We start from the raw sequence: 18,464 nt of genomic DNA, 5'->3' as shown, positions 1-18,464 counted from the left end.
TAGCACTGTAACATGCTTTGCTTTCAGAGGTGCATCACTAAGCAGAAACTGCATGGTCAATGTTAAATGTATTTGTACACATTGTATAAATGTGTATGTTCCCATTCCTGCATGTGTCTGTTGTTACTTAAGAGAATTTTACAAACCCATATTATACAGCTGTGTTGTATGCCAGTGGGAGCCAGATCTTTTGGTATGATGATGTATGAACTTTTTTGTTTTATTTATATAGCGTCCAGATATGTGCTAGGCGCTTTACAGATATGAGAAGGATCCTATCCCAAGTAATTTAGTTGGTGGCCCTGATCTTTCAATCTTTGTTGCCTTCAGTAAGTACCAAGTGAGAACTGTAATTTGATCATAGGCGCAAATTGCTGGATCAGAGCCTAAACAAATACATTATGCAGACAAAAGGCTTAGAGGTATGAGGTAAAAAGATGTTTAAAAAATTCCCCAGTCCTTTTATGCTTTCTTCTTTATTGGCTTAGCCTTGTTTCTTTACTTGGATTGATCTTTAGTGCTTTTTCTGTTCTACTTACAAAGTGTTTATTAATCCACAAACTATTTTTCAGCTGTTGCTTTGTTTTATTGATGGTAAGAATTTAGTCTTCATAGTTGTTTGACTGGTTCCTTCATGCAGAAATTTACAGTTGACTAAAACTGGTTATTCTGGCTAGAAGAAGGGAGAAGTTCTTTTGAATGTGCTACTGTGCCCATGTTGCTTTTGTTGCTACTGGTTGAGTCTTTCTCTTGGGGGTCAAGGAACTTGACTTGTCAGCAACCGAAGCGTGACTGGAGCCTGGAGTTCATGACAGGTATTGTTCCTGCTGGAGCGGGGTGGGTGGACTTGCTGAATTTCTGAATCTGGGCTCAGGAAAAGGAGAAGAAACTTGGTAGGCCAGTGATGAATCCAAATGATAGATTTGTAGGTATTTTTTGGTATGTAACTATTTAATTTCAGACTGTTGCATAACTTACTATTCACAGGTAGTTTTTGTGAAGCAAAAGTATGTCCTTAGTGTTTTTTTTAAACTGGATATTGTAAATTTGTGTGAAGTATTTACACTAACTAAATGTTTTTTTTATAGGAGGCACACAAAATGGTTAAAGAAGCTAATGTCAAACAAGCTGCAGCAGAAAAACAGTTAAAAGAAGCACAAGGAAAGGTGAGTTTTTTCCAGCTTGCTTTTTTTCACATGGTTATAAATCTAAAGCATGAATCAAAGATGTAAATAGAGCATTATTTGTATACGTTATTAAAATACATACTAAGTTGTGTTGCCTTGATGTATTCTTAGCTAGCACCTATGGACATGGCTGGTGTTTCGGTATCGTATCACATAGTAAGCAAGGTGCATAGGACGCCAGTGTTACTACAGTATGCAATTGCACGGGCATCTGTGTGTTAGTAGTGTTGGAAGATGAAGTCTTGATTTGGACTGAGATAACTGGAAATTTTGTTAAATGATTTAACGTATTCATAGCCTAACACAATATTTTTGTTTGTTAATGACTTTATTTCCCCCCACCCCCCAAGATTGACGTCCTCCAGGCTGAAGTAGCAGCATTGAAAACACTAGTACTGTCTACTTCACCAACATCTCCAACTAAGGAGTTTCAGTCTGGTGGAAAAACTCCTTTTAAGAAAGGCCATGCAAGAAACAAGAGTACAAGCAGCGCTATGGGTGGTAGTCATCAGGACCTTACCATGATGCAGCCAATTGTAAAAGACTGTAAAGAGGTAACAGTACAAGGATTGTCCTCTTTTTGCTGATAAGTTGGCTTTATTGTTTTGTTTTACTCACAGTAAATCTAGTATATATTAAATCTTCATATAATACTATTTTACAGATATTTTTCATTAATGAAAGAAAATTTTTCTTACATATGAATAGGTGGTGATTTTCCCAAGTCTTGTTTACCTTTACGTCATTAAGGGAAGGTGAGATAAGATTTGAAGATGGGAATTTAAAAACCAAAACCAAAAAAAAAAAAAGAAAAATATAGTATAACTGAATAAGTCCTGGTGGCTTTTTACAAATCCATCACTGAAAGTTCATAAATGTTCATAAACATTTCATAAACTGTCATATAAAAGAGGAAGAGTCATTTTATAGATCAATAATGGGTGAAAGAGACTGGGAAAAAGACAGAATCAATGATGTATTAGAAAACAGGAGAGTTCCAGAGCAGCCTGTGATTTTTTTTTTTTTTTTTTTTTTTTTTGAATCTAATCATGTAATTGAAAAATGGGGAAATAATGAAGCGACAAGTTGGTGCTTGAGTCCTTGGAATGATAGTAGCAAAAAGTCACCAGGGAGTGGAGAAGGGTCTTATGATACTGAGTGGTTAGTAGAATAGCAAATGAAATTAAAAAACAAAAAATGGGAAATAAGGCATCTAGGGAAAAATTGCAACTCTAGCAGACATGCAGTTTTGGACTTAGAAATAGCTACATTGTGCTGGGGAAAAAAAAGAAGTAGCGTACTTGTGGATAATTCTCTGAAAGCACCATTTCAGTGTTCAGTGATGGTCCAAGACCCACAGAGCCTTAGGAGTTGTTAGGAAAGGAATAAATAGCAAAAGAAAAAGCATTATACTGCTGTGTAAACACATAGTAAATGTGTGTGTCTATGCATGCAGCTATGATATCTTCAAAATATGAGACATTTTCATTATCTCCTTTCTGAGATGAAGTGTGACATAGATGGTCAAACCTATGGAAGTATTTGTAGAGACAGACACCTGAGGTAGAACAAAAATCTATGCAGTCACAGGTGACAGAGGGAAGATGAGTGGTGAACAAATATTAACGATTTCTTGTCGTAAGAAAACTCTGGAAGCTAAAAGGAAAATCATTTTCAGTCAGTACATAATGAAGCTTTACAACTCATTGTCACAAGTTAGCAAGATTAAAAATATAAATGTGTTCAAAATGTAGTCATGCAAAGTGACAAAAGCCTGTCAAGGTATATAGAAGATAGATATGACATTTGGCTTAGGGAGCTTCTTTAACTACAGATTGCTAGAAGTTGGGAGGCTGTAAAATGAAGATACGTCACTGTCTGTCATCTTATGCTGCTCTGCAGCCAGCTCTGTGACTGCTGGCCATTGTCAGAGGGGTAACAGGCTAACTGGATCTTTAATGTGATTCACAGTGGCCATTTTTGTACTTTGTTTTGCCAGTCATTATTAAGTGTATTTATACTATACATCTTTTTACTATAAATCTAGAAAATAAAGGCATTTTCCAGCTTCTGTTTCGTACTTAGGCTTCAAAAAAAAAAAAAAAAAAGCTTTACATCCTGCCAGCCCACTTTCAGTGGTACCCAGGATATTTTCCTTATAAAAACTGAATCCTTGTTGCCCTTCAGGAAAGGGGAGAGCTGGGATGGAATCCAGTTGCTTTGTAAGCATCACACTGAGGTCATGACTCAATGAAATTCTCAATGTCAGGCAAGAGTGAGGGGAAAAATCAGTTTTGCCTCAATTTCTTGTGGAGAGGGAGTGGTGAATGTGAAGGACAGGCTGCAGAAGGTCCGATCTGCCTGACATTTTTTTAGTACATTCTCCTCCTTTTTGTTGGCTGCATAAGGAGACATTTGAGGCTGATTGAGGCTGCTCGGAAATGGTGACTATTTCTTCCAGTGACAGCCCAGGGAATCAGTAAGAAACACATGGATTTTTTTTACTCACTGGGACTTGAGTCTTTCTATCTCTTCTGAGTAGGACTGTTTATTTAATGGAGTGCAACATGGGGTGAAGAAAGCAAGACTGTCTCTGGCATGGTAGTTAGGACATACTTTTAAGCAGGGGAGACATGCCTTCCCTACTGCTTTTGTTATCCAATGCTTTGTGGTTTTGTTTACTGCTTTTCTTTATTGTTGGTCTAAGGTAAATGTTTTTACATTTCTGGGAGCTGGGTCTGAAATCCTATTTCTGCCCCCTTCTTGATAATTGTTCTTGCCACTGAGTTAGGTTACCCTTTGCATGTTGTTCTTCTGATTTTGAGTGACTTGGCTTCAAAAGGGGGGGAGAGAGTACCCTTGCTCAGGGGTATATAGAGGCCTTGTGGTGTGGGGAGCATAGCTTGGACTTTTACGGAGAGTCTACCACCTGGAGCTTTGCATTCTGAGATGTTGGATGGAGCTGGCTGTGAATACATGTCAACTCTTGGGTTTCTTTGTGGAATGTAGACAGAGTTAGAGTATCTGTCTGCCCTAAATGGCAGAAAGGTGCCAACATCCCAGAGAAATATTTCCTAGCATGTGGGAGTAATCTCTAGGATAAGTAGACATGTCTAATTAATTTAGGTATTAACAGGATTTAGCTGAATAGCTGCCTGGATCTTAGGTAGGCAGGTAGCATCCACTCAGCGTAAATGCTGATAAATGCATCAGTGTTGCTCAAAGAGCAGAAATGTTTCTCTGGTGTATTTTACTGTAAAATGAAAACATTAAAAAATTAACTAGAATTATTAATACAATTGGCTGTATATTTAATTGCAGGTAATCAAAACTTTGATCTAGTGAAAGTGCAAGTAAAGGCAGGGAGGAGATACACATGTAACAGTGTAGATTGGAAAGGAAGAGCATCAAGCTATATTCACTGAGCTGTTTTTTCAAGGCAGCTTCCTTTATAAATTGCAGATTTGAGGGAAATTGAGTTAAATCTAGAAAATAACCAAGTTAACAAGAAATGCATCTTAATTTTTAGAACAGTGTAGTACAAATCAAAAATGGCTTTTTTCCTGCTGCTATGTCTTGATTGTTTTCATTTTAAAGCCAGACCTGAGATGGGTTTTAAGGTATGGGAAATGTTCCTTTAGGGAGCAAGTTACACCTATTGAATTTCATTTGTACAATGAGGTTGGTGGCTTAGCAACCAGAACATTTATGGACTAGCTTAATTAAGATGGTTGTTCCTGATTGTACCTGAGTGTAAGGCAAGTAGCTCTAATGGAAAACAAATTTGCTAGTCTAATTTTTGTAGGTTCTTTTTCAAGAAAAACAAACAAACAAAACCAACACAACAAAAATGACAGAAGAACTCCCCAAAATATATATGTAAAAGAATGGCAAATGCTGGGAGCTCAGAGGAGGGGTAATGCATGGGGAAAGAACAAAAGACTGAAAGAGGTTGGTTCAAAGCACTTGTCCTGGTTTAAGACCAGCTGGCGACAAAGCACCATGTGGCCACTCACTCGCTCACTCCGCCCCAGTGGGATGGGGAGGAGAATCAGAAGAAAAAGGTAAAACCTTGTGGGTTGAGATAAGGACAGTTTAATAGGGCAGCACAAGGAGAGAAGAAGTAATAATACCAATAATACCAATAAAAGAATGTATAAAGTGAGTGATGCACAATGCAATTGCTCAGTACCTGGAACCCGATGCTCAGCCCATTCCTGAGCCGTGATCCATGCTGGCACCCTCAGTTATGTACTGAGCATGATGTCATATGGTATTGAATATCCCCTTAGCTAGTTTGGGTCAGCTATCCTGGCTGTGCCCCCTCCCAGCTTCTTGTGACAACTAACTCTATCCCAGCCAAACCCAGGACAGCAGTGTACTGATCTTTGTAGTAGGATTAAAAAGAAATTATTTTCCACTTTTGGCATACATTATTTTACCTCTGTCATTATCTCATCTACATTATTTGTTTTTATTATTACAAAATTTTTAAATTACATCCTGGCTTATCTTTGGCCTGCAGCATACATCCCTTCCTATAGCTTTAGGTTTGGGTTTTAGGAGTATAGATCTGCTATAGCGCAAGAAAGGGATTTAACCAGTTGGAGGGGAAAGGTGCTGAAGTCTGTGTCAACAGAATGTCAGAACTAGTCTGAGGATGGTGTTGCAGACTAGCATTAGTCTTTTACATTGGATTAGGAATATGCATCGGAAGCAGTCGTCCCCACTCTGCTTGGTTCACGTCTTGGAGCAGCGTTGGTGCCTGTGAACAGTAGCCCTAAACTAGATGATGTGCTCTGGGAGTACCTCAGTGTGCTCCAGCTGTTAGGGGGTTGCCAGCCCATGGGACAGGCTGTCCCATAACGCAAACCTGGATTTTAATAGTGACCTAGTACCAGTCTCCTGAACGCCAGACTGAATAGGTGCCTTCCCACTGCTAAACTAATCTCAACATGGAGATGACAAAACAAGGTGTTTTCAAAGCAGATAAAACCATCTCTTCCTAACTCAGACCATGCTTACTCTTAGTGTGATTTAATAGCTTGTTTTAGTATTTCTCCATTGACGAGAGGAGCTGTGGGGGAGCAGGCTCATAAATCATGCCCAGGGAGTATCCTTGCCTTCCTGTTGTAGCATGGCGTAGGAGAGAGTTTGGGCACAAAGGTGAAAAATGAAGAATAAAAGTATAGTTTGTTTTGTATATTGAATTCCTGTTTTCCTGTGTTAATATATTAGTGTGTTAAATGTTCTTTTAGCATTTGGGTAGCAGTGTGTTATGTTCAGATGCAGGGTGAATGTATAAGATGTCTAGGATTGCAGTTGTTTTCTTTAGATTTCTCTGCTTTTCTGTAACTTGCAGAAATGGAGATGGATGAAAATACTGTAATGAAGGTACATTAAGAAGAAAATTTATTTTTTTGCTTTTTTCTGTTAAACAATCACTTAAGTTTTTCAAAGCTATCCTGGAAGCTTAGGAAATGGGGGAGAGGTAATTAGCTTGTCCCTGGTGTTGTGGTGACCAGTGAATGCATTACCTCTGTGTCTTGAAAATGATATGTTTTGATTTGCTTATATTTACAGTCTTAGGAAGGTGGATTTAAGAAGGTGTTCATAGCTGGGGCACAATAGCATTCTTTCATAGTGCAATGGAAAGCATTTAGTTTTAATGCTCATTATTTACTTGTGGATATTTGCAAATGATAGACACTAGTGTGGTAATTGCAGTACTAAAATATGTGAATCTTTGTGTGTGTTCTAGGCTGACCTATCTTTGTACAATGAATTCAGATCTTGGAAGGATGAGCCTACTATGGACAGAACATGTCCTTTCTTGGACAAAATTTATCGGGAAGATATTTTTCCATGTTTAACCTTCTCAAAAAGTGAGGTAATGGAAGTGGTCTAAATGTGGTCACTGACGCTTTTCCCTTAAATATGTTACATGAAGCCAATAGACTGTATTAAAAATGTTTTCATATGAAGTTTAACCATTTTTGTTTCATTAGAGCATGATGGTTTACAGTGAAGTGCTGAAGTTTAGTCTGGAGTATTGAAGTGATCATTTTTTCTTTACTATTTCATTTACGCTGTTCCAGATGTGGCCTTTTAAGGTCTATTCCTTCAGATGTTACTCCAATCTGGCAGAATCTGATGTTTGTAGGAATGGATGATGGGGTTTTTCCTGTTATTTCAGAGATAATGTTTTGTAGAAATAGTGCCCTGTCACTGTCTTGTGTTTATATAGGGGGCAGCAGAGACCATTATATTTGATTTTGTGGACCAGTTTTCTCTCGTATCAATCAGAGCAGGCTGCAAGGACAGTCTGAGTGTTTTCTTGAAGAGAGGTTTGAGTTACAAGAATTAGACTTTGCTACTTGATATGATTCAACAGAGGCAGTTTGGGAATGTGGTTTTAGATGAAATGAATTAGGACACTTTTTTCCCTTGTGTTATTCCCACACACTCTCCTATACAGAGGAAAGACTGGAGTTTTACCCATCCTGGGAGTAAAGTGGAACCGATTCCAGCTCCAACCGCTTTACGTAGTTTTTGTTCTTAAGCAGCATTTACAGGCTGTAGTTGTGATATCAGTCTCTAGGGGAAAGTGACCATATTCTTAGATCTTTATTAAAATAAGAATAACAAATTTTAAGGCCCTCAATCTTGATTTCTTCCTCCCCCCCCCCCCCCCAATAAAATTAAACCCTTGCATGGAAAATACTGTATTTTCTTCACAATGTTTATCTGTTGTTTTAACGTGGTGTTGTGTTCTTTCCCCACGCTTTTCATCTACTGTTACTTGCTGGCCATAAGTATGCACGATCTTTTAGTTAATTGTATACCAGTTCATTATGGTTGTTGTACAGCATCATATGAACCTCTCCCACTAAAAAGTTTACTTGGTTACTATGGGAATTAAATTGCTTCTGCAGTATGTGTAAGTAGGCCATCCTGTTGTCTTTCCCAGCATCTTCATTTTGTTTTTTTCTGCTTCAGTGGTGATATAATTACTGTAGATTTGTATTTCCTCTTAAGGAAAGAATGAGGCTTCTACCACTTGTCAGTTATATCAGTTATTGTTTCCAGATGCAGTGCATAGTGACCAACTTCTGTTTTCACTTGAATATTGATAAACTAATGTGCAGTTAAACCAAACAATAAACTACACATGTATTGTGTTTTTGAATAATTGGAAATGCAGTTATCTGAATCGTTGAAGTATTACATTAACTCTCAGTAGGCTCTCATGTTAAGTGTGTAGTGTTTTGCTTTTGGGAGATGGCAGAGAGAGTATTTCATATGAACAATTTTAATAGTAACATTCTGTTTTTAAAACATTCGAAGTACAATAGAAAAATATCTTTATTACTCAGTAGGAAGGAACCTTGGCACAGCATTACTTCACTAATAACATAAAGTGCACCTTCTTTTAAATCAAGTAATGGCTATTACTTGTCCGTACTTAAACAGTAGTCTTGGGCAAGTGTTGGGTCCAATGAAGCAAAATGAGCATATTTCTAGTGTCTTATGATTGTGTGTTTATAAATAATTAATATAAAAAGCCTGAGCAAAGTTGCACTTTGTTTCATGACGATGATGTTTTAACTAGACTAGTGTTTGAAAGTTGCAACTGACTTTTCTTTGTATTATGTTGGCTTTTCTAGATATTGTTCAGTCTTACTTGTTTGAACACCTTTCTAAAGCTATCTTTGGCTGAAAACCAGTGACATGATATTTAATTGTTTTTTGCAAGATAAGGAAGCATGCTGCATCATTTTGTGTTTCCATAGAACACAATAAAACTGGACCAATTTTTTTAAAGAAACAAAGTTTGTGCCATATCCAGTCTCTGACACAACACTGCATGTACAAATGCATGTGCTATTTGGGCTTATGAGGAATGACTGAAAATACAGTTAGCATTTTAAACATGCTTGACTACATTCCCAGCTGTAAAGGCAGTTATCTTGCCTCAGGGAGGGCAGGGTTATTCGGAGGGCAGAATTTAAACCGGAGCCTGGAAATGGGACCTCTTGCTCACGATGAAAGCAAAATCTCATTTGTAATTGAATTTCTGTTTGAGTTGATTTTTTTCGGTGTTCTTAACTTTACAGAAGAAGAAATATGTCACTGCTTTGAGGCAATGGATAACACGGAGCTGTTTTTAAATGCTTTCTAAATTTCTCTTGCAGTTGGCCTCAGCTGTTCTGGAAGCTGTTGAAAACAACACTCTGAGCATTGAACCTGTTGGCTTGCAACCTGTTCGATTTGTGAAAGCTTCTGCAGTTGAATGTGGGGGACCAAAGTATGTTAAGCTAACAGACAGAGGGGGGGAATCTTGACTCATTTGAGATAGTAGTTTTCTCAATCCAAGAGTTATCAATGGATCGCTTCAGTCAAATTTGTGTTTCTTAAACTTTATTTCTTAAAATCTAAGACTTCAAGATTGCTAGTTACAAAATTTTATGGGGAAAGTAAGCAACTAATAAAAAACTTTTAAAAAAGACTAATGCAGAACAAACCTCTAAGACAAATTCCCTTTTTAGGAGAGCTGTTTACTTCACTTGTTACTTTTGTGGTCAATGCATCATATTTACTTCTTTGGAGAAGACCATCCTGATAGTTAAAACAGATGCTTTTGATCTAGGGGCTCTCACCTGGAAAGCATCGTGAAAGAAATAGGTACTGAAGTAGTACAGGTTGAATATCAGACCTCTGGAGTATTTGTGGCATAAGAAATTTAGGACATGCGTAGCACACTGACAAAGGTAGCTGAAAGATTTGAGAGGTGATATATAGAGTAAATCCTCTGAATTTGAGCAGGAGGAATGAAATGAAGCGGGAATGAAGGTGAAGGTGAGTTTGAACCTAAAGCAGGAAGTATGCTTGGATGACAGGGAGGGGCTTGCCTGAGGCACTGGGGGCTTTGATGGATGTGGAGGAGAAGGAAGGGATTTGTAGTGTGCTTTAGTGTATGTCAGGGTTAAGCAAAGAAGGTCAGTGCCAATCTGGAGCCTTCCAAGTCTTGAGAAAGCCTTGCCTTTTCTGCTTGAGATCTTTTGGACAAGCTGATGATTCTCCTTGTAATATTTGTTTTGACAGAGCTCAATTTTCTGATGGAAAATTTGTATCAAAATGCTTTTGTCTGGCCCTTAGGAATTTTTTTTTCTTTCTCATTGCTATTGTTTTTTAGTTATTGTTTTTCCTCTGTTTTTGAGTAGAAGAGATAATAGGTTTAACATATTTTAAAGTTTTTTTTCTTTCTCTTTAAAGAAGCTGTATAAAATGAAAATTGTGGTTTATGACTTAGTCTTTGATCCTTTCTAGCCTACAAAATTCAGGCATTCATATATTCTTCAGCTTACTCCTGTCACTAGAAAACACGCTCTTTGAGCTGTAACAGTCCCTCATCACAAGGACCCACCACCAATAATGGAGCTACTCAAGGGGTGGTGATTTCAAGTCCAAGATACACCACTGTGAGCTGTGTTCCATGAGGGCAATAGAGAATCTGGGCAGCCAGAAGCTATGACAATACACGTCATTAAAGAGCGATTGGCAAGTTGGTTTAAAATCATTGTGGTTCAAGCAACTTCCCTATGTCTTGACATGATGAAATATTTACTCAAAAACAGGAGACTTAATTGCATCATTCAGAAGTTTAATGAGATTTTTAACCTATTTTCTCCAGTGTAAGATGAATTTTTAATTAGAACTCACGTAATCCTTAAATAGTTGGCTAGATATAGATTAATGTTTTGAGATGACAATGCACAAATTGTAACTTAGTACTTCAGGTGTATCAAAAAGCCAGGTGTACTCCTTTCTTCCTTTTCCTGCTGTCAGGTAGCAACAAAAACTTTTGTGGTACTGCCTGTAGATAAGTAATAGGTAAGGAATATGCAGTATTTAAGTGTAATTTGGCAGCAAATGTGCTTTGTCTTGTATATGATTACTGGCACTGAAAGGGAAACAGGTGTTCCAGTTTTCACTGAATCAGAGTAGCAGTTTCACATTTTTTATTTTTATGTAGTGTAAAGCACTATTTTTATTGAAACCATGTTCTTAAATAGGTAATATAGACAAACTGTAAATAAATAATAACAAAAAACTAGAGTAATGTTTTTAAAGGAATTATTTTATTGTACAGTTGCCTGGGGGCGTGGGGGAACAGATGCATCAAATAGTGGGTAGTAGCCCAACAGCAAAATAAGGAGCGGAGGGCTGAGAGCTGTGGTAACAGTGAAGAAAGGTTCTTGATATACAGAAGTTATTGAATGGTGCCTGTGATGGTGTGTAGTAAGTGCTGCCTTAACGAAAGACAGCTGGGTTTCCCCACAGGATTCAAATAATTGTCCCTATGGGGAGCAAAGCGCTGAGCTGCATGTGTGCCGTACAGCGCAGAACTGAGTCATTAGTAGTAACTGTCATGCCAGCATTTAACCTGGTGTGATGGAATATAACATATAGAAGGTAATTCTATAGCCAGAAGGAAAAAAAGGGCTTTATTTTCCTAGCATTGAAAGTCTGTCTGTCTTCTCACAAAAGCTTGACTGAAATTACAATCAGCTTGCTTCAGCTACTGTAGCATTTCTTGGATCAATGGACTGCTGTCAGTCCTCATAAACTGCTATGGAAAATCATATACACTCTTCCATTTTGTCCTGTCTTAACATGGTTCTGTGGACCAGCTGCAGGCTATTTAAAAGGGCCTCTGAGCCACTGTTTAGAACCACATAAGCTTAGTAATTTTTGTTTCACTTTTGAAAGGCTGCTTGTTCTTACACTCCCTAATTTTGTGAGGTAGAAATGGAAGGGAGAAGAGCCAGCAGCTCTTAAAATCAGTGAAACCATGGATGCCATGACAACCCAGTTCATCTGAGATGCTACAATATAGAAATTCCAAGTAAATCAAATTCCCATTTTATTTACATTTATTATGATTGTATTAATAGCAGTTTCTTCAAGAGATCCAAACCACCTTTACTAAAGAATGTTGGAGGAAATGTTGAAAATTTTTTGCATTTTCCTGAATTGTTTTTTGGGAAGAATTCGTGGTGACTACTGACCTTTCCTTGTTCTTGAATACAGCTTACTTGCAATACTCCAGAATAAGCAAATTTGATTATTTTACCATCGCTTTTTGTAATAGTAATGGAAAGAAGTATTGCCAAGCAGCCTCTTTTCTTTTGTCCCAAGTTATTTTATACTCTGAATATATTGGGCATAAATGCAAAGCTGGTCTTAGAACACATCTGTGAGAGGCTTCAGAGAATTGACTGCTATTCTGTAGGGCTGTTAATTTTTTTTATGATAAAATGCAACATCAAGCAGAATTTTTAAAAAATCTGTTTAAATGTTGGCATCAACTGGTGATTTAAGCGAAGTTTATTTCACATGTGAAGAGTTAAAGAAATCCCACTGTTCCACAGTTGTCAAGCCAACTTGAATTAGTGAATATGGAAGTACATGACCAGAGCTGAAGAAAGTTTTAAAAATCAGAAATGCATCATGATGCACTGGTATTGAAAGAAAATTAGTCCTTGTGGAACTAAAATAATTGACAACATAATGTAATAATTGCAACTTGTAAAATGAAGGCAGAGACTTGGGTATCTGTGCCAATATGAAGCAATTACATTAACACCTTAAACACATGCAGGTGTCTAGATGTTAATGTCAGATTTGTTCATTAATTCATGCAGACTTTCTATTTTGTAGGAAATGTGCTCTCAGTGGACAAAGTAAGTCATGCAAGCATAGAATCAAATTAGGAGATTCAAGCAGCTATTACTACATTTCTCCTTTCTGTCGTTACAGGGTAAGTAGATTTACTGTGATTTCATTTTGGGTAGTAGCTATTCAGTTGTTTTTTTCTGTACTATTATACAAAATGATACTAACCACCATTATTTTTATATGGGTTCAGATCACTTCTGTGTGTAACTTCTTTACATATATTCGATACATCCAGCAAGGACTGTTGAAGCAGCAAGATGGTGAGTAGGGAATTGTATTTGGCATATATAAATAGAAATTTACTTAGTGCATGTACCTAAAATGTGCTATCTGTGCACAATAGCAGTGATGTGACATTACAGAAAGGCTATCTGTTGGTAGTCATTGTTGTAATTACGAGAATTTGGTGATATTCTACCCTCCAATAAAATTATTTTTTTTAACAAATTAAAAAGCAGTGATTTTTAGACATTTATGTTATTCAGTAAGAAATGTTATGATAAAACTCTGTAATGAGAGGCGTCAGTCACAGTTTTGTCACACAGTATTCAAAAAAATCAAGTCTCTCTAATGGAATAGGGAGATATTTTAGACCAAAAAAACTTCAGTTTGGTTAGATCTGCACCGTTTTTTCTTCTTTCACTTGGTGTTTTGGTTTGTCTTCACATTGAGAATTCAGACAGCTGTTCTTGTCAGACTATCTTGCAGGGAGAAATGGCAAGGATGACAGTATTTGGGGTTAAATTGTAAAAAAATAAACATGAAACCATACTGTAGTCATTCATCTGAGTGCAGCTGAGACATGAGGTCTGGGTCATTGCTGTGGCATGGCAAAGACTCTTGATTAGGGCTCTGGTTATAAATGTAAGGCTTGATTACCCTCCACCCCAAAAGGGAAATGGTGTGGGGTTTTTTTTTTGTTTTTTTTTTTCCTTACTGCCATTGCTTCAGGCTGTGGGTTTTTTTCCCCCACCATTGTTGCCTGGTGGCTTTGTTCCTGTCAGCATATCCAACAACTGACTATTTTAACTCTGTCTGCACAGTAATTTGGAAGTTTGCTTAACTGTGCTATTCAGTTTCAATATGTCCATATAAAAGATGATGGTTATGAAAATGTACACGCTGTACACCTAGTTACTTAATTCTGGAATTTAAAAATAGGTTGCATGTTGGAGTTTTAGTTATTGGTCTTCATGTGCAGGACTATTTTACCTGTTTATCACTATAAAAGAAAATTATGATGATTTGGTTGTGTTTAAACTGTATACAATTGGTTTAATTGTATTGCCTGTCCAGGTCAAAGAATATTGCCCAACAGCCTTCAGTCCAAGTTTTGTTGTTGTTGTTGTTGTTGTTGTTGTTGTGTTTTGTTTTGTTTTGAAACAGACTGTATCACTTAGGCTCCTGGATTTGTAAGCACAGATGGGGGGGAAAAGTGTCACTAGCCCTGTGTCAATAGTTAATTAAAAAAATTGTTTTCACTTGTAAATTTCTTTTTTTAATTCAGTTGTATTTTTGCAAGTAGAGTAAAACAGCATTGTAATGTTTATGGATGTCTGTGCTTTTCATTCTTCCAGTCTTCAAGTCTGTGGGGATTTGCTTCACCCAGAATTTGGCTAGAATTAAACCCACTTTGGTCTACCTCACTTACAGTTATCTCTTATGATGTTTCCCCATTTCAAGAGCCCAGTATTTTAGCTACACTCAAATCTTGTGTTTTCATTTCTAACCTGAAGTAATCCTGAGGTGACAGAGACAGACTGTTCCTTACAAAAAATAATGCTGTTAACTTTCCTTGTCAAAGGGAATTATTTTCATGAAATTCACCTGAAATTCACTATTTTGTACATTAAATTATGCTTAATAAAACCTTGAAGTGTTGGTCACTTTTACTCATTTACTAGCATTGCAGAAGATCTTGAAAATGTGTTAAAGTTTTAATTTTGTTTATAGTTAAAAGGCTTTTACTTTGACCAAAAGGTCCTATATAGTTTCAACTAAAAATTGTTTACTTTGCTACTGAGATAAAGAAATTAAGTTAATATTTTTTTCCATCAAATAATGAAATATTTTCAGCATTATTAGAATTGTTCATTCTTCACAAGAAGTTTTGAAAAAAAATGGAGTTTGGTGTTCCAGCTCAATTGTCATCTTTGCCATTAAAAACATAGAATTTGCATTTGTAACTTTATATAAATATTTCAACAATACCTTTACAAGAATGTAGGCATTTATGATAATTGTCTGCGTAATGCGTTGCATGTATTTCTACTCATGCACCATATAATTTTTGAGAGAGAGGTCACTTTTGCAAAAGTGGTTTTTGCAATATGATAGGGAAGACCTTGTACTTGTTGCTCAGGTTAATAATCTTTATAGTCATTCTACATCATGATCTTGACTGCATGGAAATAATTTTTGACTTGAATAATTATATACTCAATAATTTTGATTTATATTGCTGTGGCATCTAGAAGCTTAAGGTATGCACTAAGCTCATCAAGTTTAGCAAAATACAGATGAAATTAAAAAAGGTCTTTTTCCTCCCCAGTTTATTGTTGCTGGCAGATTACTGGTAGAAAAAAGAGGAAGGAAGGAAGACTACAAATGGAAAAATTGTAACAAAATTACAGATTCTGTGATGGAACAATTCTTATCCAACAAGTTCTGCTTTTTTTCTTTTTGTAGTTCTTTAATTTTGCAGAAAATGAGTCAAGGGGCAGGGCATTTAAAATGAGACACTGCAATTAATTGAAGCTAACGAGAAGTAGGAGTGTATTTTTGTTCTCCAGTTTAAAAAGAAATCATTAAAATTTGGGGAATTTTTTATAGGACCATCATTTAGAATTTTTAATTTAAATACTTTTAAAAAATTTTGTCACAAACCAGCACCAATAGCCCTCACTCTTAATTCTGGTTTTACTAGACATTCCCCTAAGCTGATGTACAGTGAAGCAGCCTGTATACATCAGTTGAAATAAAATATGAATTCAGTATGTTTAATGATATTTCTGTCTCTTTTAGTGGATCAGATGTTCTGGGAAGTTATGCAGCTGAGAAGAGAGATGTCACTAGCAAAACTTGGCTATTACAAGGAAGAGCTCTAAATCTTTTTACTCTTGCGCATGCATGAACTTCATTGAATATACATAACTAAAATGGCTGAATCTTTTTTTTGTCACTTGATATTTATTTCCACAAAGTGGGTCCAAGATCGTTCTCCTTTTACAGATTGCACTAAGAAGTACTGTGATTGTTTTACACTGACCTATGCTGTATATGCGTACATATAATACTTAGTTGTACAAATGTGGTAAGCACTTGCAGGTGTATTAGTGATTGTAATTTACATTTAAAAACAAACCTTCTGATTAAAGTGTTAGTCTGAAGCAGTGTCTGTCTTCTGTTCTTTGTGATGCAGAATGATGTGAACCTCCCTGATAGGTCATGCCAAAGTGTAAACCAGTTGATTTTATGAAGAACGAATAAATGCCTGACATTTTCTTCATTGTAGTGTTTAGATACACGTATGTATCTCTATACATGTACGCCAATACAGTTAACAGACAACTAGGAGAACTTGCGATTCTTTGAAGTGCTGCTTTTCTATATTTTTCATTTTTAAAATAATGTGAGAAGAGAAACATGAAGAGTCAACAGCATAATAAATCTGGATATTTTCCCTCTAAAGTAGGGTGCTTTTCAAACATTAAGGAACAATAAAATTACCTTGGTCACTCTTTGATTAGAAATCTGTCCTGACCCCTATCTGACTGCTAAAAACTTTCTCTTCCCCTCTAATTTTCTTTCATGAGAATTTTTTCATTCCTTTAAATGAATTTTTTTTTTCTTCCTGCTCTTTTGGGATTTCCAGTTTCCAGTGTCTTATACATCAATTTCCCACAGCTGTCCTTGAAACTTGAAAATATCCATTACGTGGTTGCTTTAACTTGCTGATGATAATTTCCATATAATGTTACCAGTTTCTTAACACACAATACTTGCTACAAAGAGAAACCAAAAAACGATCATGGCTTCTTAAGGAAGATGCTTTTTCTGTTGAACTGCTACTTTGGCACTTCAAGTGGTCCTTTTTTCCCTGGGACTAGTCTAATCTGAAAGCAGACAGTTGATTAGGTTACAAGGAACATAGTTGTGGGTGTACTAGACTTGGTATATAGAAGCCCTTTTGGAAAAACACTAGGTCTTGATCACAACAGCTCTTTATTAGTTACAGGTAAGATTGAAACATTGGCAGGTAAACTGACAAACAGAAGTAAAGGCAAGTTTATATAGTTGGTTCTTTAACAAGAAGCATCTCAGTGGATACAGATGTCTTGTGTTTGATGCCGAACAAACCCAACACTATTCATCACTTACTGGACTGTTCTGTTTTTACAAAAGTAAATGGAATGAGCAGTGAAATTTCATACTATACTTGCGTTCCTTGCATGTATGTGCCTGAAAACACTTCGCAGATGTTGGCTTTGACTGGGCATTTCAATGTTAAGATTAAAATAAACAATTGAACCTGAATATTTTACTAGTAATGAAGTATGTCCAGCCTGGGCTATTTCAGTACTGATGAAATATTTTTATCAATCACTACTTCTTGTTGTAGAAACCTGGAAGAATTCTACCTTAAATTGTTAAAAGTGTTGTTTGTTCTTTCAATAATGCTAAGGAAGTCTGGTTTTATTCACTCTTAGAAAACAAACTGTATTTGTTGGTATGATGTTTTATGTTAGGCTCATAAATGCTTCCTAAGTGATTGTTAATCCTTAGTTTACATAATGAGATCAAACTGTTTCCAGGATTAGCTAGCAGTAGGTAAATGATAGCTGGTAGCTGCTGCTATTCTGACTTAATAATCCTTTACAAGTGTTGCTCATTCAAGCAGAGAGAAGGGTCTTTTGTATACATGATAGTGTCAAGACATAAATGGTATCTAAAGTTTATTATGCTGAGGTGATTTTCTTGTACTAGGGACACTGTGTACATCTTTGTAGTATCTCGGTGGTAATGACTGTTTGGCTCGATTACATCAACATCTTGTAAGTACTGATGGGCTTGCTTCTGTCTTCAAGTCCCTTCCCTGAAATTCTCTTCTATATTTTTAGTATAAGCTGCCTATCATGAGAAGCCTGTGTCACTGTGAGTGCCTGGGGCTTGTAAAAATTGCACAACAGTTACTTGTCTGGTGAATATAACTACTTCAGAAAATGGCCTTATTCCAGACTTCTTGACTTCATTGAGGCTTTTGTTCATAACCAGATGCCTCTGACAGATGCCTGCTCAAAACATCTGAATATTTTTCTCCTGTTTGCTGAGGGGTGACAGAACAGGGGCAATTTTCATTGTACAAAGATCAAATTAAAGAAAGTGAAATAGGGTTTGCTGCCGGCCTTAAAAGACCTTTCTTCAGTGTTCAGCTTTCCCATATGTTTTTCAATGTTACCTTAGACAAACAGGTTAATCTGTCATTTAGTTTTGTTAATAATAATGTGGAAGTTCTGCTTCCCTATAATCAAATTG

At 36.6% G+C, this 18,464-nt stretch overlaps 1 protein-coding gene across 4 annotated transcripts in view; it reads left to right on the top strand.

The window, feature by feature from the left end:
• The window catches only part of RAB3IP (RAB3A interacting protein), a 34,363-nt gene extending 17,967 nt beyond the window's left edge, over positions 1 to 16,396 (top strand). Inside the window, exons 4-10 of one of the 4 annotated variants that reach the window (XM_075057942.1) lie at positions 1,089 to 1,166; positions 1,538 to 1,741; positions 6,949 to 7,077; positions 9,383 to 9,495; positions 12,912 to 13,011; positions 13,120 to 13,189; positions 15,954 to 16,396. In XM_075057942.1, coding sequence (XP_074914043.1) covers positions 1,089 to 1,166; positions 1,538 to 1,741; positions 6,949 to 7,077; positions 9,383 to 9,495; positions 12,912 to 13,011; positions 13,120 to 13,189; positions 15,954 to 16,036 — 777 coding nt within the window. In that variant the 3' untranslated portion in view covers positions 16,037 to 16,396. The remainder of the gene's footprint in view (positions 1 to 1,088; positions 1,167 to 1,537; positions 1,742 to 6,948; positions 7,078 to 9,382; positions 9,496 to 12,911; positions 13,012 to 13,119; positions 13,190 to 15,953) is intronic. The other 3 variants (XM_075057941.1, XM_075057945.1, XM_075057944.1) reach the window with 3 other exon arrangements.
• The last annotated feature ends 2,068 nt before the right edge of the window (positions 16,397 to 18,464 follow it).

This window comes from Buteo buteo, chromosome 26 (assembly GCF_964188355.1).
Source record: "Buteo buteo chromosome 26, bButBut1.hap1.1, whole genome shotgun sequence".
Lineage (NCBI taxonomy): Eukaryota > Metazoa > Chordata > Aves > Accipitriformes > Accipitridae > Buteo > Buteo buteo.
This window is presented reverse-complemented; position numbering and strand designations above follow the sequence as displayed.